Source organism: Hipposideros armiger, unplaced genomic scaffold, assembly GCF_001890085.2.
Source record: "Hipposideros armiger isolate ML-2016 unplaced genomic scaffold, ASM189008v1 scaffold_298, whole genome shotgun sequence".
Lineage (NCBI taxonomy): Eukaryota > Metazoa > Chordata > Mammalia > Chiroptera > Hipposideridae > Hipposideros > Hipposideros armiger.
Genome location: NW_017731648.1, coordinates 480,101 through 505,358, shown reverse-complemented (window position 1 = coordinate 505,358; position 25,258 = coordinate 480,101). Strand labels below are relative to the sequence as shown.

Sequence of the window (25,258 nt, the reverse complement as noted above, 5' to 3'; positions counted from 1 at the left end):
TGGAACTCAAGGTGGTGGGGCGGCAGAGGGAGGGCGCTTTTTTTCTGGATGGCCCCACCCCCTCTACAGGCGGAGAATCCCCCCCATCTGGAGACTTTTACTCCATTCCTCCAGCCCCCTTCCTCCAAACATCCGCTCTGGGGGAGTTTGGGAAGAGGCGCCCCTCACCTAAGGGTCTAAAGCTCCTACCATCCCACCCGACCCCCACGGAGTGCCCTTTAATCTGAGATAATCCTGGCCCTAGGCTGCGACAGAGCCTTTTATCCCGGTATCAAAGCGTGGGTTGGGATTTACGAGAAAGTGTGCGTGAGTCAGGGGTCGCCTAAACTCAGAATAATGGAGTCTTTAGAGCGCGGCCAGACGAAAGGGGAGCGGCTATGAGCAGTCCTGGAGTACCACTACGAGGAAAGCCCCCATCGCACCTCCGCTATCCACCCGCCTACACCACCACTCTGAGCTGGGCCTGGAATATTGGCCGCTGGCTAGACATTAGCGACACTCAGCGGCCACACGGGGAAACGCCGCGGATCCGCGCCCTAGGCACGTTTGAGGGGTCCAGGTGATTCCAGAGGGGGCGTGTGCACGAATCTCGGCTCTGGAGTGGTAGTAGTGGGAGTAGCACAAAGAGGCTGTGGTCCGAGCATGGAAAATACCAGCCCCAAAGGCAGGGCCACATCGCCACCACCTCCGACCCCCCACAAGGGCAAGGCCATAAATATCCCTCTTCCACTAAGAACTTCCCAAGGTAGGATCCTGCACCCCTCGTACTGGGAAGGTCCTCTCAGATCACATACACCCCTCCCCAGAGTAGGGTTAGAACCCAACTCACAAGGGGCAGAGGGCGAGTCTCCTCGCCGAGGCCTCGCCCCTGCAGTGGATTCGGGCTGATGTCACTGCGGCGTGGTTAAGGGGACAATTTTCTCCCTCAGTGTCGCCAACCGCATCCCCTGCCACGGCCGCCGCAAATTCCCACTGAGGAGTAGCGGGAGATGAAAGGGAGCACGACGCTGGAGCTCCCGCCTGTATACACCCAGGAGATGCCTGGCGGGGACCCCGCATCGGATGAGGCGAGGTCTTGACCGGGACTCCGGGGAACCAGGACTCCGGGTGGGCGGGAACACGCGCGCTGGGGCCTTTAAGACCAGCTCTGTCGCCAGTGCTGCCGCCGCGGTTACTAGGGATGTGACGTCACGAGCGGGCGGGGTTGCTCTCCCGGGCGGAAGCGGAAGGGGCGGGGCGGGGCTCCGCGGGACAAGACGCCAGCGCTGTCGCCCCTGCCGCCGCCTCCACAGTCAGTGCGGGCTGGGCCACAGAGGCAAGATGGTGGATTACAGCGTGTGGGACCACATTGAGGTGTCCGACGATGAAGACGAGACGCACCCCAACATCGATACGGCCAGCCTCTTCCGCTGGCGGCACCAGGTAGAGCGCGCGCGCCCAGTCCCTTCCCCCACCCTCCCGGGACTCCGCTGCAAAGTTCTGGTCCCTTATACGGCCAGAGACCCCGCTGTTGACACTTGAGATTCCCACCCCACAGTCCGGACTTTTAATATCGTCTAGGGCTGCTCGATTCAACTCCGGGACCCCAGAACTGCCGGGACCCTGAATTTCTGCATGGAACTACTAGTTGACCCCTAGGGCACCTTCCTGAGTCTGGACACCCAAGACACGCTTTGGGGGTGCCCCCTACTCCGTCTGGGACCTTCCATTTACACTCAGAGCTCTGCCTCAAGGTCTGGACCCTGATCTTGTTAGGGTCCACACTTCTGATCTTGCATATCCCATTGGCCACTCCCCAGTCCCTGGAGTCCCCAGTACTTTGAATCTATTCTGCGACATGCTTCCCTGGGTCTTGAGGGTGATTCTTGTTCAGATCCAGAAATCCCACCTTTTTTTCCAAATAACACAAGAAACTCTGGTCTCCCCTGGGGTTTTTTTTTTCCTGGCCTGGGATGCCACCCCACACCCAGGACTCCTACTCTATCCTATAGGCCGGTGCCCCATTAGGGCCCTTAGTCCCACCTAGGACAGGAGTTTGGAACCCGGTTCCCCTCCAGACCAAACTACCAGCTCCACCCTGATGTAGCCTCCAATTCTGGCTGCTCTCCTTCAGCCTTACCTACTGTAGACCCCATTTCCCATGACACCAGGAAACGCTACCCTTGTGGCTTCCTGTCAGTCCAGTGCCCCTGCCCCTATTTGGCACTGCAGACCCAGGCACCACCCGCACCCCAAGACAGCTCCCTATTGGAACCTCTGCCAGCATTGGAACACCTCATCCAAACCTTCCCTGCCTTCCTCCTGACCCCAGCCAGCCTGGTCTGCTGCTCTCAGACACCAGATTGTCCCTGCTCTTACCAGGAACCCTCTCCCAGCCTGATTCCAGATTCACTGCCCTTTTATATATTTGTCCCAAATCCAGACCCCAGACTCCCGAGCTTCAGTGTCCTCCTGCCTCTCTTCCTGTTCAGCAGTGTTCACAGACCAACAGTGAACACAGCTCTCATAAGACTTAATATTCTAACCTCCTGTTCCCACAAATCAGAGCTGCTGCACCCACATATCTGTGCCTGTTGTACTCTCAAGCTGAGGGTGTGTTCCTCTCAGAACCTTCCCATCTTCTGATATGGCAACTTCTAGTCATTTATCCAGAAACTCCTAGAAGGGCCTTTCCCATCCTGCCAAGGCGTTAATCCCTGCATCTGGTCCCCAGTCCCATTTCCACCCTATTCCTTAAAACAGCAGTCTCTTGGGTAGTTTACCTGCTGGGCAAGCCACTGGAGTGTAAGAAGAAAGTTCTAGCACTTCTATCACTTCTATTTCTTGTCATGTGTAACATTTATTATGGAATATTTAAGACCGCCACAAAGCTCTAAAGACTGTTCTTGGGAACGCATTTGTATCATATAAAAAGGTTAATCTATACTGCGTGGTGGAGACTGGTGCCCCCTCTCCTGTATCATCTACCTCCCACTATGCTCTCTGCTCCCCTCCCTCCCCGCCTGCTGGCACAGAACCTTTTCCTGTCCTGTCACTGAAAGCCTCTTGGCTGTTGCTGACAGGGGGCCTCAGCATCTCTAGCACCAAGTAAGCTTGGGGTCTAATCCCAGCCCTGCTTCCACAAGACCATTGCAAAAATGAAATGAGATTAGGTCTGAAAAGAATTTGGCTCAGGGCCTAAGAGGGGAGGTAGGATTAGTAAAAAGGTAGCCTGGTGCACTTTTGAGCACGGGCCTGCCCACCTGGTTTCAAATCCTGGCTTCTGAATCACTTGACTTGCTACATGACCTCCTGCGAGTTGTTTGATCTCTCGGTGCCTCAATATCCCCAGCTGCAAATATTAATAGTATCCACTCCAGAGGGTTGTTGTGAGGGTTATCTTATTTATTTAATGTGTATAATGCTTTTGGGTCAGTACCTGGCATGTAATAAGCTCTCTGTAAACTTTAGCCACTATCATCATCATTATTTAGGTAATTGACTCCAAGGGTTACCCAAAAAAAAAAAAAAAATCCAGATTCCAGAAGGCAACAAGTGAGTTTTCCCAGCCCTAGCTCCTTGGCTCCCTTGCTCAGACAGCCTCCACTGGTTTCTTGTGGCTTCTTCCAGTAAGCTGTGCTGCATCAAGATTGGATGAGCGTCGGTTTCTCCATCTGTAAGGCAGGAGGGCAGTGACGCCCGTGGGCCCTGCCCACTCCTGTGGCTTCTGCCCTGCGCAGCCTGCTACAGTCCCTCCTGGAGGTGTAAAGCACAGGCTGGGCAGGCAGCTGCCCCCACCGACTCTAGGAGGCCTTTATTTAGCTTCGGCCTCCCTGGCGGCTGCTCAGAGGACATCGGGAAGAACTTGGTGGCCGCCCAGCAAAATCCAGCAGGGTGGTAGGTTCCTGCTGCCACCCGAGGCCAGCTATGGTGCCGACCCCAGAGAGCCTCTTTCAAGGTAGTGAGAAGGCTCCTGGGCAACACAGGCCCTTGTGGAGAAAGAGGTTGCCACGGTGAGGGCCTTTTTGACCCCAGTCCACATGGGGAAAAGTGAGGCTTAGGATTGGCTGTGTCAGTTTCTGAGGCCCGGGTCTCCCAATTCTCACCCACTGTATGCCTGGTCCTATTGCTAGAACCTGGAGATAAACTTCGAATAAGAGACAGAAGTGAGTTAGCAGACCATTCTGGTAGCAGTAACCATGGCAATGGTGATAACAGTAAGATACTGAGTGCTGCCTTGCAAGCAGTTACTGTGGAGTAACTCATTTAGTCCTCACAACAACCCTGTGAGGCTCCATTTCACAGAGGGGAAAACCAAGGCAGGGAGTGGTTTAAGCAACTTGGCCAAGGACGCATCACCAGTAAGTGGCGGACCTGGGTGCTGTGACGATGTAGTGACAGCCACTCCCAGTTAAGGAGCCTTTACTCTGGGCCAGAAATCAAACTGAGCACTCGAAGTACAGTTTCTTGTTTGAGCCCCAGAAAGTTTCCTAGAGAAAGAGAGAGGTTGTCCCCTTGGACAGAGTAATGACAATAGCCAGCATGGGACTGGTGTTTGCTGGGCGTCCATGGCCCTGGACCATCTGCTTTAATTTATAATCTCCTTTGCTTCTTCCAGTGCAACCCCGTGAGGTCGGCGTTGTCTGCATTTGACAGATGAGGAAACTGAGGTTCTGAGAGGTTAGGGGATTGGCCTAGGGACACCCAGGCAGTACACAATGACCATGAAATGTGACCTCAGGTCTGGGGCCCTGAGGTTGTCTTCCAGCATCTCATCACGTCATCTGATGATCACAGAGGGGCCTTTGGGACTTGATGCTGGGTGAGGGGCACTTGGGAAAGGCTTTGTCAAAGCTGAGACTCGGGGGCAAAGCAGGTGGAGTAAGGGGAAGAGAGTTCCAGGTGGGGGGAACAGCATGTGCAGTTGCCAAGAGGCAGGAGAAGGTTGGTGTATTCAGGGAACCGTAAGGGCCAGCATCTGCCTGGGGCCCAGAGCTGGGAAAGGAAGGTAGGCCCCAGCCCCCACAGGGCCTTGGTGCCAGCTGGGCAGCTTGGGCCAGAGGTCCCAAGTTCCATCCGAATCCAAAAACTTCACTATGGGGCAGCGGGAAGAGCTGCAGTCAGATATATGTTTCAAAGACTCCTCTGGCAGCTTCTAAGCTTGGATTTGGTGGGGACACAGCTGTTGAAAGCAGTGGCACCTCTTGGGATTTAGTCAGTGGCTCTGGATTGAGCAGGCAATGCCAGGAGCCCAGGGAGATAATGGAGGAGCCCAGCAGGAGGACTAGAGAAGCAGACAAGGCCAAACAGTCTGGTAGGGGCCTGGTTGGGGGACTGAGCAAGGTAGTTGGTGAGATGGGTGCCATCACCAAGCTTGGGGCACAACTGAAGTGGACATCTGGGGTGTAACATCCAGGGTAGGGGGACAGGAGACTGGTGGGCACTGAGCTGGTCTCAGGAAGGCATGCTGGCCTGGAGATAGCAGAGAGACCTTGGCAGTGATCCAGGCTCAAAATTCACAGTGGAGTCAATTAGAGAACAATCTAGAAATGAAAACCGTCAGGACTTGGTGGCAGAGCAGGAGGGTTGGGCAAGGCCAATGAGCAGGCCTCAGCAGGGGACACAGGCTCTGTGGGGAATATCTTTGTTAAGGGAAGACCTGGCAGGAGACCAGGTTTTGGAGGGTAAAATGGTGAGTTCAGTTTTGGGCATGAAGTTGGAGATGCCTGCAGGACACCCTGGCAGAAGGTGGATTGAGGGGGTTGGTGGACAGAGGAAGGTGCCCAAGTATTGCCAAGAGAGGCTCCAGGGAAGAAGGGGAGCCCGAAACCCTGATGAGGGATGAGGCCCCATCTAGCTTCTCTTTATTCATCCAACAAGCATTTCCTGAGCACCTACTTTGTGTCAGTGTGTGTGTGACACAGTGAACAGACCCATCCCCATCTCCGTGGAGCCAGTACTCTTGGAGAACAACAGTGCCCAAAACATAATTGTTGCTGGATGTGAGTTAGCAGGTGACAAGTGCTGAGGAGGAAGATAAAACAGGACACAAGCAAGGGGAGGTCCTGATCTTCAGTAGGGCAGTCAGGGAAGGCTGCATCTATAAGGCGACATTTGAGCCAAGGTGGTAAGGATGCTAAGGAGTAAGCTATAGGGCGGGATCTTGAGAGAGAGTGTTCCAGGCTGAGGGAACAGCCAGTGCAAAGGCCCTGAGGTTCGAAATGGGTTTCAGAAAAGGTGAGCCAGCCGGTGTGTCTGGAGGGAGAGGATGAGCAGAAGGAGGTGAGGGCATGGAGGTGACAGGGTAGATCATTCAAGGCCTTGTTGGCTGCAGAAAGGACTTGGGCTTTTGCTCTGCGTGAGGTGGGAGCCACGAAGGGACCTGAGCAGAGGAGAGACCTGCTCTGACTCAGGTGTACACAGGTCCCTTTGGGGGTGAGGATGGAAGCTGGGCATCTAGGACACAGGTTGGTGCAGACATTCCTTTCGGCCATCTCAGATGCATCCTGGGTGCCCTGGGCTGGGGTGGGTCCAGGGTCAAGGGACAGGCTGTTCCCCAGAATGGTGGGCCCTCCCTGCCCACAGGCCCGGGTGGAGCGCATGGAGCAGTTCCAGAAGGAGAAGGAGGAGCTGGACAGGGGCTGCCGCGAGTGCAAGCGCAAGGTGGCTGAGTGCCAGCGGAAGCTGAAGGAGCTGGAGTTGGCCGAGGGTGAGGGCAGCAAGGCAGAGCTGGAGCGGCTACAGGCGGAGGCCCAGCAGCTGCGCAAGGAGGAGCGGAACTGGGAGCAGAAGCTGGAGGAGATGCGCAAGAAGGAAAAGAGCATGCCCTGGAATGTGGACACACTCAGCAAAGACGGCTTCAGCAAGGTGTGCAGGGGCTAGTGGGGGACTCCCTCCGGGGGCGCTCACACCAGTGGCAGGTGGGAGAGGGTGAAGACTGCACAGGTCAAGGGAGGGACAGATGAGGAGGCAGGTGGGGGGAACAGGTATGGGGGGCCGGGCAGATGAAGCACCCCACCGGTCCCCCTCTGATCTGCCCAAAGGCCCTAGTCCGAGGCCACACGTGCCACACCCACGCTCCTGCCACATTGATGTTCACAGCGCCATCACCGCCTCCACCGTGGATGGGATGGGCGCTGCGGCCACGGCCCAGCCGGCCACATTTGAGGCGCTCCACAGCCTCGCCCCAGCCCACTCCCCCTCTTGCCCCACCACAGAGCATGGTCAATACCAAGCCTGAGCAGGCAGAAGAGGAGTCAGAGGAGGTGAGGGAGCAGAAACACAAGACCTTCGTGGAGAAGTATGAGAAACAGATCAAGCACTTTGGTGAGTTGGGTATGGTTGTCGGTGAGGCAGCTGGGTGGGGTGCATGCGACAGGTGCTGGCTGTTTGCTTCTGGGCTCTTACAGCACCTTGTCACCACCTTGGCAGGCATGCTCCGCCGCTGGGATGACAGTCAGAAGTACCTGTCAGACAATGTCCACTTGGTGTGTGAGGAGACAGCCAACTACCTAGTCATCTGGTGTATTGACCTAGAGGTGGAGGAGGTGAGTGTGGCCTGCCCCAGGGTTGGGGAAAGGCTCTACCTTGAGGCTGCCACTTGGTGACGCTATGCCCCTTCTCCCTCTGCAGAAGTGTGCACTCATGGAGCAGGTGGCCCACCAGACCATTGTCATGCAGTTCATCCTGGAGCTGGCCAAGAGCCTGAAGGTGGACCCCCGCGCCTGCTTCCGGCAGTTCTTCACTAAGATTAAGGTAGCGCCCCTGAGCAGTGGGGACAGGGTGGTGGGTGGTCTTCAAGGAACCAGCCTGTGGTCCATGGGTTGGTGTGTGTAAGGGGGATATGAACACCTGAACACATGTGCATTGAGACTCAGACTGCTGTGATCAGAACCTCATACATTAGGGGAGGGCTGAGCCATGGAGGAGGTGAGTAGGCAGCTCCCAGACAGATTTTGGAAGTTGGTGAGGGACAGAGTCAAAGATGCATTCAGGTTTCTTACCCTGAGCACCTGGAAGAACAGAGCTCCCCATGCTGAGCTGGGGAGACTGGGGGCAAGGCAGATTTGGGGGGGTGGGGGACACATGATCTGGAGCTCGGGTGTGGCTGTGTTGAGTTTGAGGTGCCTGTGAAAGTCCCTACACGAGGACATCGAGGAAGTGGGTTTCGGGTCTGTGGTTCAGTGGGGCACGCAGGTGGGTGGTCATTAGCATATAGGCATATTTCATTTTATTGCGCATCACTTCATTTCGCTTCACAGATATTGTGTTTTTTACAAATTAAAGGTCTCTGGCAACTCTTTGCCAAGCAAGCATTTGACACCGTTTTCCCAACAGCATTTGCTCACTTTGGTCTCTGGGTCACTTTGGTAATTCTCTAAATATTTCTGATGTTTTCATTGCCACCATATTTGTTATGGTGATCTGTGATCGGTGGTGATCTTAGATGATACCAGGGCAAGACCCTCCACCAGCAAAAAAAGTACAACTCGCTGAAGACTTAGATGATAGATAGCATTTTTTAGCAATAAAGTATCTTTTAATTAAGGTATGTACATATTTTTAGACATAATGCTATTGCATTGTTAACAGACTATAGTGTAGTGCAAACATAACTTCTGTATGCACTGAGGAACCAAATGCCCTTGTGACTCGCTTTCCTGTGATACTCGCTTTATTGCGATGGTCTCCAAGGTGTGCCTGTATGGGTGGTAGAGTTCAGCTGAGGGGCGGACCAAATGGGGCAGAGGAGAGACCCAAGCCCCACGGCATCTCTGAGCACCAGCAGCAGGAGGGTCCTGGGTGCTCCCATCCTGCCCGACGAGACCCTCCCATCTCCTGCTCCCCACAGACGGCCGACCGCCAGTACATGGAGGGCTTCAATGACGAGCTGGAGGCCTTCAAGGAGCGTGTGCGCGGCCGTGCCAAGCTGCGCATCGAAAAGGCCATGAAGGAATACGAGGAGGAGGAACGGAAGAAGCGGCTCGGCCCCGGTGGCCTGGACCCCGTGGAAGTCTATGAGTCCCTCCCCGAGGTGCGGAGCCCCGGCCCCAGGCAGGTGGCAGCCAGCCAGCTAGCCAGCGAGCAGGACCCCCAGGGTCCCGGGAACCCTGGCCCTGATCCCCATCTCCTTTGCCCCCACAGGAACTCCAGAAATGCTTTGACGTGAAGGATGTGCAGATGCTCCAAGACGCCATCAGCAAGATGGACCCTGCGGTAAGTACCTGCACCCCAGGCCCACCCACCAGCCAGGCGGAGCAGCTTGCTGGGTCAGCACTGTCCCCCCCAGTTACCTTCCAGCTCTGTTGCCCGTGTTGCCAGTAGAAGGGTCTCCTGGGCTTCTGGAAGGGGTAAGGGAGGTTGGGTTACTGTGTGGCTGGCACATGAGGCAGCCAGGCTTTTGTGCTACATGCTCACATTTATTGAGCACCTACTGTGTGCCCAGTATCCAGATGAGTGTTACTGTCACTGTGGGCCTTTTATAGCCACCACATCCTGCTGACCCCATCTTTGCCAGTGACTCACGGTGGCCCAAGGAGGGCCTCCTCCCCAGCCTCCATTACCCCTTCAGTCCAGTTTCTTTCTTGCTATTAACTGGCCAGATGTATGGGGAGGGGTGGGCACATGGTAGATGCTGGTAAACCGCATTGAGCTGTCACCATTATTACAAGCAGTAATGGGGCTGGGAGGTGAGGGCTTTGAGGCTCGTTGGAGCTTGGTTTTACCTCATTCCTGTCAGTTGGCTCACTGGTGGGCCATACTAGTTTCCTCATCTGTAAAATGGTTCCAGTCACAGGATATGTTCTGGGGTTTCTAGAAGCTTCTGTGGGGAATGAGCATCTAAACCAAGGGTCTTTAGACTCCAGCTCGCAGGTTCACTGCCTGCCTTTGGTACGCAGAGGCCCTCTCGTTTATTTTCTCATTGTCTATGACTGATTTTGTGCTGTAACCAACCACAGAGTTGAAGAGTGATCGGTTGAGCAGTTGCCACAAAGACCATGTGGCCTGTAAGTCGAAAATATTTACTATCTGGTCCTTTGCAAAAATGTTTGCTGACCCTTCTAGACCTACACTATTTAAGTTTGAATTACAGTGAAGGGCCACCTGCACTGGCCACATTTGATGGACTTGGTGGCCACCTGTGACTGGTGGCTCATGTAGGACAGCACAAATTACAGATCATTTCTATCACTGCAGACAGTTGACAGCCCTTTTGGACAGCTGTGATCTAAAAGAAGCAGTAAGCAGGCTGGAGGATGTGCAGGACACAGGTGGGCCATCAGGCGGTGGCAGCCCGGCCTCACCCGCCCACCCTTCTCCTTGCAGGACGCGAAGTACCACATGCAGCGCTGCATCGACTCTGGCCTCTGGGTCCCCAATTCAAAGTCCAGCGATGCCAAGGAGGGAGAGGAGGCAGGCCCCGGGGACACGGATACCTTGCGGGAAGCCGTCAAGCCAGGCGAGGAAAAGGATGTCAGCGCGTGACTCAGCCCAACCGCCACCCACTTGCCTGCAGGCTCTGTGCACCCCTTTTCAAAAAATGGAAATAGATGCCATTGCCCTAGCTCCTGGCTTCTTCCACTTTCACTGTGTCCCCCCAACCTGGGGGACCTGCCCCCTCATGCACCCACCCCTCAGTGCTCATCCAAGTCTTGCTTTGAGTCAGGGGGCTTCACTGCCTGCAGCTCCCCCATCAGCTTTATGCCAAAGGCCCAGGGGTCCAGAAAGGGGCAGAGGTCGCCAGGCTGGTCCATGAGAAGGGGAGAGGGTCCCTAGCTGGGGGGCCTGCTCCAGTCAATGTGGGCTCTGGTTCTACTGTTTGTCCACTGTCGAGTCTTCTATATGGAAACAGCAGTGATTTTCCAATAAAGGATTTCACGTGCTCCACAGGGCCTCGCAAGGGCTGTTGGCACAGCTCTTCTCTTGGGAGGGTGGGGAGGAACCTGGTGAGTGTTGGTGGCTGGGCCTGTGACACCCGTGCTTTGTCCTCCAGCTATCTGGGTGACTCCCTCTGTGCTCACTCCAGGCACTTGCTGTTCCACTGCCTGGAACACTCTTCCATCAAAGTTTTTACCTATCCCCCTCCCCCACCTACTTTTCAGTCCTTGACTTACCTTATTCCTCCAAGTCCCCTTTCTCCTCCAGGTCTCACCTTCCGCATGGGCAGCTCTGCCTCCAAAACCGATCTTCGGTCTGACCACTGCCCTTTGTCCACATGGCTTCCACCCTGGTCCAGGTCCCCATCACCTCTGGCCTGGACACCTGCCTCATACTGAACCCCAACAGGCAGTGGCCAGAGGGTTCCCATGAATGCACGACTCGGGGCACGTCCCTCCCTAAGAGCAGAAGCCAAAAGCCCTCCCCGGGCTCACCAGGCCCTGCACTATATGCCCAGTCACCTCCCTACCCTCATCTCATGTCCTCCCTCCACTCCCTCCTTGCTGATCCATGAGCACTTTATCAGTGTGGATTTGGGCAACTCAGCCTCAGTGTCCCCCTCTGTACAATGAGAGGAATGGTAGTACCTTCCTCCCAGGGTTGTGATAAAAGGTGATGATGCTACAGGCATGCAGGCACCTGGCACTTAGGCGCTCAAAATATGGGCCTTGATGTGTTCCTGTCCCTCTGCCTAAACACCCTTCCCTGCAGTCTTCGAGTGGGGCTTCTTTTTAAAAAGAATGAAATATTTGGGCCTCAGGAAAGGCCTTAAAGAATAGTACAATGATCAAGGACACATCACCTTACACATGAAATAAACCAGTGAAGCCCTCTGCCCACACCTGTGGGACACCACCCCCAGCAGCTGCTTGTCACTCAGACCAGAGCTCAGTTCCACCTCCTCCCAGAAGCCCTCCTTCCTCTGCTTTCTGAGTTGCCCTTCCTGCCCAGCCAGGCAGCTTGTCTCACCTACCCAAGCGCTTGGTTTTGCTGACCTGTGTATTGTCTCCCTTATGCTGTGATGGCCACCAGGGTACAAACCCAGTCTTTCTAGTCCCTGAGATATTCACAGTGCCCATAAGAGGTCCTTGGCACACAGCAGGCTCTACGTAAATACTGTATTTGCCAAAGGTAAGGGCCCCAGAATGTCGGCGTGCCTAAGCTGGCCACCACCAGGGGGCAATAGTGAGCTGCAAACCAGAAGGCATCACCCACTGCTTTTCGTGTGGATGAAAAAGTATTGTGGGGGTGGCAATCCTAAGGTCCTGGATAAACCTCAGCCATCCAGGACTGTCAACTTGTTAATTCTTTACTGTGAAAACTTACAGAGATAATCCATATTTCAGATTTTTCCTTTTGCCTCAGGCTCCACTATAACCCAGCACTGTTAGTGATTCTTAAAATTTCGATACTTTGTTCATGGACTTTTTTCATGCTAATTGTGCTTTTTGAAAATATTGCATTAAAGTATTTATCTTGGTTACTGAGTTTTTTGATACCATCTTTGCTTTCCTGCCTCACCTGCCTCGCCCTAACTGTGGCCCTGGTAGGACACAAAATTTAAAACATCAATGCTATTAAGGGATTCACAGTGAAACGGCTCCCTCTCTACTCATCCTCCACTCTGCTGGTTCCCTGCCCCCAACCACTGGAACCCACTATCTCTGGTTTCTTGTGACTCCTTCCAGGGTTTCTTTTTATAAATCAAATATACTCTTATCCCTTCCCCTTCTTTTTACAGAAAACAGCCACTCCGTAATCTGAAATGCATCTTGCTTTTTCACTGAACAACATGACCTACAGATTTTGTCAGTCCATCAGTACTTTCTCATTCTTTCCTGCATGGAAAGTCCCAGCATGTGTACATTGTTATGTTTTTTTGTGTTTTTTTTTAAAGATTTTATTGGGAAATTGGGGGAGGGGAACAGCGCAGGGGAATCGGGGAAGGGGAGCAGACAAGTTGCTGTCCTTTTGTTCATTCTAGTTGTGGAGGACGTCGCTTCACTGGCCCATGTTGGTATTATCATTGCGCTCTTCTCGGGTGAGGCAGATCGGTCGCCGGCCACTGGATGGCCACTTACAGTGACTCTTGGCAGCTCACACTGGCTGCCAGGCCGCTCGCGCCGGCTGCCAGCCACACATGGTAGCTTATGGCAGCCCACAGCAGCAGGGGCTGCAGCCTACACCGTCGCCGGCGACTCAAGGCAGCCCAGCTCCAGGTTGAGCTGTTGTTCACCATCTTAGCTGTAGAGGGTGCAGTGTCACTGGCCCTAATGTGGGATCCGAACCGGGGTCCTGCTGCTCAAAGCTGGTGTCCCAAGCCAACTCTTAACCAACGTGCCACTCGGCCAGCCCCCAGTACGTGTACATTGTATTGGTTTATAATTACTGCATTTCTCCATGTATAAGATGCACCCTTTTTCGAAAAATTTGAGGCCTAAAAACTGGGTGTATCTTATACAATGGTTGTAGTTTTTTTTACTTGCATTTCCCGCTTTTTTTGAATTTCGCTTTTTTATGATGAATAAAACTTGAGTTCAATAACTTTATGTAATACATTTTTTTTCAAATTTCGGGCCCCAAAATTAAGGTGCATCTTATACATGGAAGTGTCTTATACATGGAGAAATATGGTACCCCTAGTCGTTTACAGAACGTGAAAGAATTCACAAGACTCAGGAAAGTAGGAAAGCAAGAAAGGGTTTATGAAAGTCGGGCAGTGAGGACCTATGGCAGTGTCTAGAGAAGGCAGCTGCCGCAATGAGAATGGTTCTGTTCCCACCTATGATGGATGTAAGGTGCTCGTCAGCTTGTAGGTACAGTGCTAGCCATGGGATTCAGAGCCAAGGGGTTCATTTTTAAGCTCGCTCCTGCTAACTCACAAGCTTGCTCCTGTTAACTTTTTACCTATCTCAGCATGTATTTCACCAGCCTTTTTTTTTTTTTTAATTTCATTAGGGAACAGCCATGGTCATTGGTGTTACACATTGCTTTAATGCTACAATGGCATAGTTGGCTCTTTTAAGGAGGGCACAGATCACAGTGGCCCATGCAGGGATCAAACTGGCAACCTTAGTGTTATCAGCATCATGCTCTAACCAGCTGAGCTAACCGGTCACCTCCCCCCCACACACACACACACACAAGCCCTTTTTGATAAACACTTGAGTTTTTTCCAATCTACTTTTTCTAGCAATGCCACCAGAAATGCCTTTGTATACCATTTCCCATGAGTACAGGCTTCCTACCTGCAAGAAAAATTCCCAAAAGCAGGACTGCTTAGTGCAGCAGTTCTCAACCTGTGCGTCGCGTCCCCTTTGGGGGTTGAACGACCCTTTCACAGGGGTCGCCTAAGACCATCGGAAAACAAAAAGACATTTACATTACGATTCATAACAGTAGCAAAATTACAGTTATAGAGTAGCAACGAAAATTATTTTATGGTTGGGGGTCACCACAACATGAGGAACTGTATTAAGGGGTCGCAGCATTAGGAAGGTTGAGAATCGCGGGCTTAGTGGGAAACAGAACTCCACTCAAAAGTGTTTAACTGAACAAACTAATGAAGGGACTGGTGTCAGTGATGTGAGAGGGGTTGGAAAACCAGCAAAAGTATGTTGAGTATATTAGTTTCCCATGGCTGCTTTAACAAATTGCCACAAACAGTAGCTTCAACACAAACCTTCTAGTTCCGCAGGTCGGAAGTCTCACCGGGCTAAAATGACGACATTGGCCAGGCTGTGATCCTTCTGGGGGCTGTTCTGGGTAGGATCGCTTTCTTGCCTTTTCTAGCTTCTAGAGGAGGCCTGCATTCCTTGGCTCAGGGCCTCTTCTTCTCTCTTCAAAGGTGGCAAAAATGAGTCAAATCTTTGAATCACATCACTCTGACCTCTTTTTCTGCCTCCCCCTTTCACTTCTAAGCACCCCTCAGGCTCATCTCCCTATTTTAAGGTCAGCTGATTGGCATCCTTAATTCTATCTGCAACCTTAATTCTCCCTTGCTATGCAGCATAACATATTCACGGGATTTGCAGGGAAGGACTGGAGCTGTTATTCTGTCAACCACAGTGAGGCACCCCAGAACTAGCAGCAGCGAAGATGGAGAACTGTTAACAAGTCCAGAGCTAAGGGGCATGGGGGAGGGAACAGCGTTAGTAGAGCTCACTAAGATCTAGAGCCATGAAGGATGCACTCCCTGCAGGATATGTGGCCGCAGACACAACCACTACCTGAACCGTGGCTGGGCTAGGAGGGAGTGGGGGCACAGATACCCCTTGTTTGTTTGTCTCCCACCTCTGCTCTCCTTCCAGACTTCCATTAGCACAACCCATCAGATGTCAGGACAAGGAAGCTGGTGGTACAACTTACTTTTTTTTGTGGCCACAGGAGGGAGCCCTCAATCCATAGCTACTCATAGGAAAACAAATATTTGGAGCTCCTGCTGGGTGCCTGGAATGGTGCTGGGTGCTGCGTACAGCCTAGTACAAGTTAGGCTCCACACCCAATATCCTTACCTGCTCAACTTCTTTTGTCCCTACCACTTACCACCTTCCAACACACCATTAAGTCCACTTGTTAGTATTTATCAGGTTTATATCAGCTCCTCCAGGGCAAGGATTCCTGTGTTTTGTTCATGGCTAGAACACAGCACACAGTAGGCATTCCATAAATCTGTGTTTTTAAATTGTGGTAAAATGCACATACCATACAACTGACCATTTTAATCCTTTTTTAGGTATACAATCCAGTGAGTGGCATTAAGTACAAGAAATTCTGTACCCATTAAACACTAATTCTCCATTTATAAAATATCTTTCTGTGTCTGGCTTATTTCACTTAGTATAATGTTTTTAAGTTTCATCCGTGGTGTAGCTTGTGTCAGAATTTCATTCCTTTTAAAGCAGAGTAGTATTCCACAGTATGGATACACCACATTTTGTTTATCCATTCATCAATCGATGGACATGAGTTGCTCCACCTTTTGGCTGTTGTGAATTGTGCTGCTATGAACATGGGTGTGCAAGTATCTCTTTATGAGTCCTTGCTTTCTTTTGTGTACATACCCAGAAGTGCAGTTGCTGGATCATATGGTAATTCTACCTTTAACATTTTGAGGAACCACTAAACCATAAGCATGTTTTGAATTCAGTAAGTAACCCAGTGTCAGGGGTCCAGAGACAGAGTGGGGGCTAAGCGTCCTCAAATCCCTTTTGTGCCTTTTCAATTTGGAACCCTGTGAATGAGTTACTTATTTAAAAATAAATATCACGCTGGTTAAGAGCTGGCTTGGGACGCCAGCTCTGAGTAGCAGGGCCCTGGTTTGGATCCCACATGAGGACCAGTGACACTGCACCCTCTACAGCTAAGATGGTGAACAACAGCTCAACCTGGAGCTGGGCTGCCGTGAGTTGCTGGCGATGGCGTAGATTGCAGTGAAGCTGCAGTGGGCTGCCATAAGCTACCATGTGTGGCTGGCAGCCAGCGTGAACTGCCAAGAGCCACCGTGAGCGGCCGTCCAGAGGCTGGCGACCGATCTGCCTCACCTGGGAATAGCGCAATGATGATACCAACATGGGCCAGTGAAACAACACCCTCCACAACTAGACTGAAGAACAAAAGGACAGCAACTTGTCTGTTCCCCTTCCCCTGATTCCCCAGCGCTGTTCCCCTCCCCCAATTCCCCAATAAAAATCTTAAATAAATAAATATCAAGCTTTCTTGCAATGGGTTTGCTGCCAGAACATAGGTGTCATGAAAACCACCGCCAAATCTAAGCCCAAATGGTAAGAGACTCATATCAACATTGTCATCATTGGACACATAGTTTCTGGCAAGTCTACCTCTGCTGGTCATTTGATCTACAAGTGTGATGGGACCAATGAAAGAACAATCAAAAAATTTGAGAAGGAGGCTGCCGAGATTGGAAAGGTCTCCTTCAAGTAATGCCTGGGTTTTGGATACACTGAAAGCTGAACGTAAGTGTGATACCACCATTGATATCTCCCTGTGGAAATTAGAGACCAGCAAATATTATGTGACCATCATTGATGCCCCAGAGCACAGTGTCCAATTCCATGCCATTAAGCACATTTACACTGCTGTGCACCCATTCCCACCATCCATCTCCAGAACTTCCTCATCTTCCCAAACTGACACTCTGTCCCCATTAAACACTCACTCCCCTCCCCTCCCCCAGGCCCTTGCAACCACCATTCTACTTTCTGTGTCTATGAATTTGACTCCTCTAGGGACCTCTTATCAGTGGAAATCACACAATATTTGCCCTTTTTTTTTTTTTGGCTTTCTGCACTTAACATAACGTTTTCGAGGTTTATCCACGCTGCAGCATATATCAGAACTTCGTTCCTTGTTATGGCTGAATAATATTCCATTGTATATATACACCACATTTTGTTTGTTCATCTGTGGATGGACACTTGGGTTGTTTCCACCTTTTGTGTAGGTGATGTTTTTATTTATTTGTATGCTTTTTTGAACGCTTGAAATGTTTCATAATAAAACAATTCTGCAAAATAGATCTGTATATAATAGAAAGGAAAGATTGTCAAGAAATGTCATTAAATGGAAAAGATAATACCACTCAGTCCCACCAGGCTCTGTTCTAAGCTCTTTATATGTATAAACGCATTTGATGCTTCTGACACACCTCTGAGTTTGGGACTCTGATTAGCCCCATTTTGCAGAGGAGTAAACTGTGGTGCAGTAAGATTAAGGGACTGCCTGGGGTCATAGAGTGGCTGAGCTGGGATTTGAACCCAGACCCTCTGGCTTCGGCCTTCGTGTACTCTTCATGTAATTCCTCTGTTTCCTCCTGAGACCAGTACAGAATGTCCTGGCTGCTTGTAGCCACTTTCTAAAGGCCTTGTGTTCACAGACGTGCCCACATTTCCACCGGGCTTGGAATTTCCTTGGAAGGATTCCCAACCAACCTCATGGCTGTTTTGGGAAGGGGCTGACCGTTCCCTGAACCCTCCAAGTCAAACGGACACAAAGGGATTATGCTTTTATTTCACCAACTCCAGGCTTTTGTCTGGTCTGCTGGGAGCGCTGGGGAGGCCCCTGCAGGCCTCTGGAGTCTGGGGAATCCCCTGATTCTAGCTTCCTCCTGAAAACCCACTGGGGAAGGATGCCTAGTTTGCCCAGACTGTCCCAATTTTAACCTTGAAAGTCCCATCTGGGAAACCCCTGCAGTCCTGGGCAAACCCCAACAGTTGGTGGTGTGACCTGGAGCCTTCCTGCTGGGCCTGGACCCCCTTCTGTGATGTAAGGGGCAGCACACAAGCCTTCCCAGCAGCCTCCTATGGACTGTATTTTCTTCATCTGTCAAGTGGGGGTGCTGGTCCCACTTTAAGAGAACAAGATAATTCTAAGCGCCCAGCCCTGGGCCCAACATCCAGGCTGGGACAATATGAGCAATTATAACTAATTATTACTGGGATTGTTGCCATCCTTATTATTATTAGTAGTAGTCACCTCATCTGACATTTCCTGTGGTGCCTCCAGAGGTTGTAGACAATGGATCCCGGGCCCAGGCGTCCTCTCTGGTGTAGCCTCCAGGCCCCAGCAGAGGTTGCTCCACCTTTCCGGGGCTAGCTGTTGAATGTGGTATTGCCTTCCTGCCGCCACACTTCCAGTGGCAGAGAGGAAGCTGAGGCTAGAGGGCCATGGCTAGTCTTTCTGCAATGGACAGGACAGCAACTTGGGCCCAGATAGCTCCCCACGGCCATTCACTCCACCAGCTTCATGGCACCTATTGTGTGCCAGGCACGATTCCAGGATCTGAAGTTACAAGTGGAGAACCAGACAGGCCCCTCCCTTGTGGAGCTAACATTCTAGAATGAAAGTCAGGCATTAAAATCAGTTCTCAAAGAAACTTCCAGTGAAATGTCAGGTAGTCATAAAGGCCACGAAGAAACAAGATGAAGGAACAAAGAGTTGGGTTTGCTGATTCAGAATGTGGAGCTTTTGGAGAGTGATGAGAGTTTATTTCTTAGCCTGAGTAGTTGTTTGCTTTATTATTGTAGTTCTTTAACACTGGGCCCATAGGTGAACCCATGAAAGATTTTTTTGTTTTGTTTTGTTTTTAATGCGTGATAAAGGAAAACTGTTTCCTGACTCAGAACACTTCTAACACCCAATGTGTGGGTTTTCCACACCAAGCAATTCTCCAGTTTTCTATGGACACCAACTGGGGTGTCCTACAGTTCAATTCAGTTCTGACACTAACTACCCAGAGTTAGTGCAGACTGCCCAGGCTAAGGACTCAATCCCACGGGACTGCCCCCCACTTCAGCCTCCAATCATTCATGAGTCAGAAAAAGAGTTAAGAAGAATGAGTCTGGGAGCTAACAGGAATAGGTTTAAAGATTAACCACTTTAATCTCGAGCCTCCTGGCTAGCACTACACTTCCAGGTTGACAAATACCAGAACAATTTTTGGAGGAAGTCAACTGCAACAACAGTTCTCACAAGGGGACAGCCACAATGGTAAGTGGCTGCAAAATGACTAGTCCCCTACATCCTGCATAGAAAAATATAAAACCCCAGCTAACCAGCAACCTGCTGTAGCTGTCTACCCCAGACTGCCCCGGTATCCCTCTGCTGGTGTTTCTTCCCTTACTACCAGCGGAAGCCATCTTCTTTAGACGTTGCCATGGGCATTGTCTGTGCCCCACCTTCAATAAAACTTGCCTTGCTCTCCTAGTTTTCTGAGTTTTGTGAATGCTTTCACATTCTGTGAATGGCCAGGGGTAATTCTACACCAATACAATCATTAAGTCCCAGGTTGTCGCCTTTACTTCTGACTGACTGCTATTAATTGGGGGTTCCCACGACCTCCTTCTCAGGTTCAATAACTTGCTATAACAGCTCATGGAACTCAGGGAAACATTACAGAGTTTTCCCAGCTTATTATAAAAAATACAAATGAACAGCCAGATGAAGAGATACACAGAGCAGGGGCTGGAAGGGTCTTGGGCACAGGAGCTTCTGTCCCCATGGAGTTGGGGGGCATCGTCCTCCCAGCACATGGATGTATTCACCAATGCAAAAGCTCCCTAAATCCTGCTATTTGGGGTTTTATGGAGACTCCATTACGTAGGCACAATTGATTGAATTGATTGGTGATTAAACTCAATCTCCAGCCCCTCTCCCCTCCCTGTATATGGGGAGCTGGGGGTTAAGCTGAAAGTTCCAACCTTCTAATCACATGGTTTGTTCCTCTGGAAGTTACAAGGGCTCTAGAAGCTCTGCACCAGGAATCGGGAATAAAGACCAAATATGTACATCTTATTATATCACAATATCACACATGGAAAGGCCGATTTTCCTTCAGAGAAAGGTATTTATGGTTTCAAATTCCCTGTGTCAGCCCTTTATTTCCATTCTAAACCCCAGGGACCCACTCCTCCCCACTCAGTGCCCTGACCTCAGCATAAGAGCCCATTGGGATCGTGTATTTAAATGGCTTCACCATTCTGTAACCCATATACAATCAGGCATTAGGTCTGATCACCTGCTCCTGTAAAAGATAAGCAATTGTGTAATGGCGATCATGAAACAAAAAACCATATGTTCTCTCACACACAAGAATGTTCCTTGTAGCAACAAAATTGGCAAGCACACAAAATGCCATTACCAAGAAAATGGACAATTAAATTAATTAAGTTTTGAACTATCGATTTTTACAGTTGGAATGTGATATGGCAGAGAAAGGGAGTGTTCTAGAGCCACTTGAGTCAACATGGATGAATCTTAAGAATGTGTCACTAGGCCGGCCGAGGGGCGCATTGGTTAAGAGCTGGCTTGGGACGCCAGCTCTGAGCATCAGGGCCCTGGTTCGGATCCCCCATGGGGGCCAGTGACACTGCCCTCTACAGCTAAGGTGGTGAACAACAGCTCCACCTGGAGCTGGGCTGCCACGAGTTACTGGCGACGGTGTAGGCTGCAGCCCCTGCTGCAGTGGGCTGCCATAAGCTACCGTGAGTGGCCGGCAGCCGGCGTGAGCTGCCAAGAGCCTCTGCGAGCAGCCGTCCAGAAGCCGGCAACCGATCTGCCTCACCCAGGAAGAACGCAATGATAATACCAACTTGGGCCAGTGAAGCGACGTCCTCCACAACTAGACTGAAGAACAAAAGGACAGCAACTTTGTTCCCCTCCCCCAAATTCCCCAATAAAATCTTTTTTTTTTTTTTCCAGCTGTCCCATCTTGCCACCTTTTGGCAGCTCAGCGGCTGCTCAGCTCGGGTGGGACTCAAACCGCTGTTGCTCAGAGCTTGCACTCTTGAGCAAGCTCTTAACCAACTGAGCCACTCGGCTGACCCCCCAATAAAATCTTTAAAAAAACAAAAGAATGTGTCACTGAGTAAATAGAATCAAGTGGCAGAAGGACACGTACAGTATGGTATGTTTTTATAAAGTCGAATAGCGTGCACAAAACAGCAATTTAGTATTGGAAAATCTAAGTAAAGTGAGGGGAAGAGTCATTTAAAAATCTGAGGGAGTGTATTCCAGGCAGAGGACGCAGTCAGTGCAAAGACTCTGAGGACAGAATGTGCCTGGTATATTGGAGGAACAGCAAGGAGATCTGTATGGCTGAAGCAAAGGGAGTGAGAAGGAGAGTGGGAAGAGGTGAGGGCAGGGAGGGGACAGGGCAGGTCATGCAGGGCCACAGAAAGGAGCTGGGATTTTTATCTGAGTGAGGTGGGAGCCAAGGAAGATTCTGAGCAGAGGAGGAACATGGCCTGACTCAGGTGCTCATGGTGCCCTCTGGGCAAACCAAGGACAGACTGTGGGGGGCAAGGGCAGGAGCCCCGAAACAACAGAAGCAACTGCAGTGGTCCAGGCATGTGATGATGGGGGCTGAACAGGGAGGTGTGAGAAGCAGGCCAATTTTGCTGATGAATCAGAGGTGGGTGTGAGAAAAATGGGGGAGTCAAGTAGAACCCTAAGATTTCTCTCCCTGAGCTAAGGAATATTTCCATTTTTCTCTTGAGTTCTTCCATAGGTGGGCTGAACAGGTACAATAAAATACAATTGTTGGTTTGTAAACTGGCTCCTGGTACACAGAGGACAAGGAAAGACTGAAGAAAGAGGCAGATCACTCCAGATTGGCAGGTGGCAGTTTTCATAAGCTAGAGAATTTACATACGAGGTTTGTCTTAGGTGGCTGCAAGACAAGTAGATCTTTGCACCTGCCCACCAGAATCTTAAAAGTTTATATAGAGGCCTTACCTGATTTCAGTCACATATAGTGTCCAGAGGGTCTCAACAACACCTTACTCTCTCAAGGCCGTGTCCTTGGAACTGCCCCCACTGTGGGAATGGTAGGCAGAGCATACATTCCAAGGACAGGGGAGGGGTGAGGAGCCTGTGATTGTCTGGGTCCAGCTCGAGGGCCAACCGGGTGTTACGACCTCTTGATGACCTCCTCCAGCAAAAACACATTCTTTTTATTCCTCTCCTTTATTATAAAATATATAGACACTCTGGAGATGTCTCCATATTAGTACAAAGGCCCTCATTTATTCCCCAGCTGCATATTCTTCCCTTGACAGGATGTCACTGTTAATTCCCCAGCCCCAGGTTCCCAGCACTCACTACCCTCCAGGAGCCAGGCTGAGTCTCTCTCTACAACTTCACACTGAATCTCCGTAGCTGCCTTGTGAGGAAGAGTATGTCTTTCCCTATATTTTCTCAGTGAGGAGCAGCCACGTGCCCTTGGCTACAGCAGTTACGGCTCCAACTCAAGAAATAAACCTGGTTCTGCCTTTTTGTGCTGTGACCTAGGAAAGTTATTCAACCTCTGTGAAAGAAAAGATTATTCTGATGCTTGTTAAAATGGTAAGAAAAACTTAATTCGTGTCTATTGCAATAGGGGGATTGAAATAGGGTTGAAATATCGGGGTCAATTCTGAGTACAGCAAAGACAGCTGGGGAGCCAAAGAGCAGAGTGGGGGTGGGGGTGGTCTATGGTTGGAAAATGGCTAAAGAGTGAGACATTAAGGATAGGGGGACTCTTGTTAAACTGACTTAACAGAATTTTTCCTAAAGAGAGGCCAAGGACTTATGCATCAAAGGTTGGGGATGAGGAACTTGATCAGATATCAAGGGTGGTGGGATGACTTAGGAGTCTTTGCTCAGACTGGGCTGGGTAAAGGCAGAACCTGGGGCAAGGCGGAAGGCTAGAGGAGAAGAGGCCTCAGAGGATTAAAGTTTGGTTAAGGAGAGAGTCTTTGGCACCTCTCTGTGCCTAAGTTTCTTTTTCTGAAAAATGGGTATAAGAGCTCCTACTCAGAGGACTGCTGCCAGTATCAAATGAGATAATGCGTGTAAAACGTTAAGCGCATAGCCTTCTTGGTAAATGGCAGAGACTTGCTGTGTGGAGATTAAAACTCAGATCAGGTGGGACGTCCAAGTTGCTACTTTGACAGCAAGGTGGCCTCGGAGGACAGGAATGCAAGAGATCTGGAAAGGGATGTGAGCAGGTGGGATAGAAATGCCTTCCGTAGAGAGGAAGGGGGCGTCTCAGCCAGCAGATGGGGCTGGCCAGGCAGTGACATGTCAGGATGGAATGGGGAGGCATACGGCAGACGGCTGGAGTACTGAATGGCGACCGGCTGCAGCCTTGATCCCCGAGACGGGGATCTGGGGCTTGCACCAGAGTCAGGTCCGGAAGCCTGACTTGGGCCTACCGCCCAGGGGGCAACTGAGATCGCGCCGTAGCTGGAAGACCACATTCTCCCGCCAGCCTGAGGGCCACCCACTTCCGCGTCTCCGCCCACCCCGCGTCAGCCAGTCGCGTACGCTCTGGCGCATTCCGGAGCCAACCCAGCCAATCGTGGTTGAACGGGAAAAAAAGCGATCCAGGAACCAATATGAGCGCCTCCGTTACAGCAAAAGGACCAATAGTTACGTGCAACTGTAGTGAGCGGCCAATGAGTGTGACCGTTTCAAGCGGCCAATGGGAGGTGCTGTCTCGGCGGCGATCAGACGGAGGCTGCGGTGGGCGGCGGGGCTGGGTCCCGGGTTCGAGTTACTGTCCCCAGGATGGGGTGAGTGTGGAGAAGGGCCTGGGAAGTGTGCCCCCCAGAGGTCATCAGGAAGGATGCGGCCGGCGGGAGGCGCGGGACTGGCAGCGCTTGGCCGGAGATGAATAAAAGCACCCGCTGCCTCGGGACTGGCCGATGCCTGGTGGGTGCACGTCACGGCGCCTGCCCGTCAGCGGGGTTTGGAGGTTTGGGTGTGTGGGGGTGCAGGCTTCCTGGTGCAGACCACATCCTGACCCTATCTCAAAGCTGGGTCTGGGCCTAATGGGGACGAGGAAGGAGGAGATGGGCACCCAAAAGCCCCATCCCCACGTATTTTATCAAACGTTAATAGATAATAATAGCGAACATTTATCGAGGGCCTGCTGCGTGCCAGGGCCTGTGCTGAGCCTTTTCCCTGCCTCATCTCATTGAATCCTTCCCACAATCCTCTGAGAGAGTGACCTTTATCTGCCCATTTTCCAGATGAGGAAACAGGCTTAGAGAAAGGAGCTGATTCCTGACAAATTTGACATGATGCTATTACAACATTCTCCTCTTCCCATCACTGTTTGTCTTAAATCAGTAACATTGGTGGAATCAGTGGAATCACTGACAGCGCCTCCCTGGAGATACCGGAGACCTCAGGAGGCCTGGGCCCTGAGCCTGGCTTTTGAAAAGTCCTGGAGCTGGGCTGGAGGTAGAGAACTGAACACAACCCTTCCTTACTCTGGGGGGTAAGAAGGACCTGGGGTTGCCTATGGGGGTGGGGATGGGAAGTAGGAATCTTGGACTGAAACGAAAAAAACGATCACGAGAATGAAACCAATAATAATGATTTTACTCTTGTTTTTGTCATATTTGTTATTTTTTAGGCCTGTATCAAGGTTTGTGCTGAACATATGAGGAACATGTGGAATTGTGTTGAAACATCACAGCCATCTTTTGATGGCAGCGCTCTCAGAATCTCTCTTCTCTCAATGGGGAAACTGAGACCCAGCGTAGCTCAGTGACTTGCCGGAGTTGACACAGGGAGTGCCCAAATTTACCCGCCCAGGTCTGTTTGACCACACCTGTCTGCGTGGTTATTTTGGGACTGTGGGTTCAGAGCAGATTTTTTTTTTAATTAAAGCTTTTTTGTTTTTTCAGGAAGGACATTTTTTTTTTAACTTTATTGGGGAGCAGTGTGATTTTCCCAGGACCCATCAGCTCCAAGTTGTTGTCCTTCAATCTTAGTTGTGGAGAGCGCAGCTCAGCTCCAAGTCCAGTCACCGTTTTCAATCTAGTTGCCAGGG

At 51.1% G+C, this 25,258-nt stretch overlaps 2 protein-coding genes across 11 annotated transcripts in view; both read left to right on the top strand.

Annotated features, from left to right (window-relative positions):
* Positions 1–1,202: 1,202 nt before the first annotated feature.
* CDC37 (cell division cycle 37, HSP90 cochaperone) lies at positions 1,203–12,404 on the top strand. The gene is made up of 8 exons (XM_019659293.1): positions 1,203–1,422; positions 6,565–6,846; positions 7,197–7,305; positions 7,411–7,526; positions 7,612–7,734; positions 8,831–9,013; positions 9,124–9,195; positions 10,306–12,404. Exons 1-8 carry the CDS (start codon positions 1,321–1,323, stop codon positions 10,462–10,464), a joined length of 1,146 nt encoding a protein of 381 aa, XP_019514838.1. The 5' UTR covers positions 1,203–1,320; the 3' UTR covers positions 10,465–12,404.
* An 11,487-nt stretch (positions 12,405–23,891) lies between these two features.
* Positions 23,892–25,258, top strand: part of TYK2 (tyrosine kinase 2) — a 23,527-nt gene continuing 22,160 nt past the window's right edge. For 2 of the 10 annotated variants that reach the window (XM_019659266.1, XM_019659276.1), the window contains exons 1-3: positions 23,893–23,990; positions 24,550–24,663; positions 24,839–24,850. In XM_019659266.1, coding sequence (XP_019514811.1) covers positions 23,900–23,990; positions 24,550–24,663; positions 24,839–24,850 — 217 coding nt within the window. In that variant the 5' untranslated portion in view covers positions 23,893–23,899. Of the gene's footprint in view, positions 24,130–24,449; positions 24,701–24,838; positions 25,021–25,258 lie in introns of those variants that run through there. The other 8 variants (XM_019659269.1, XM_019659268.1, XM_019659270.1 and 5 more) reach the window with 8 other exon arrangements.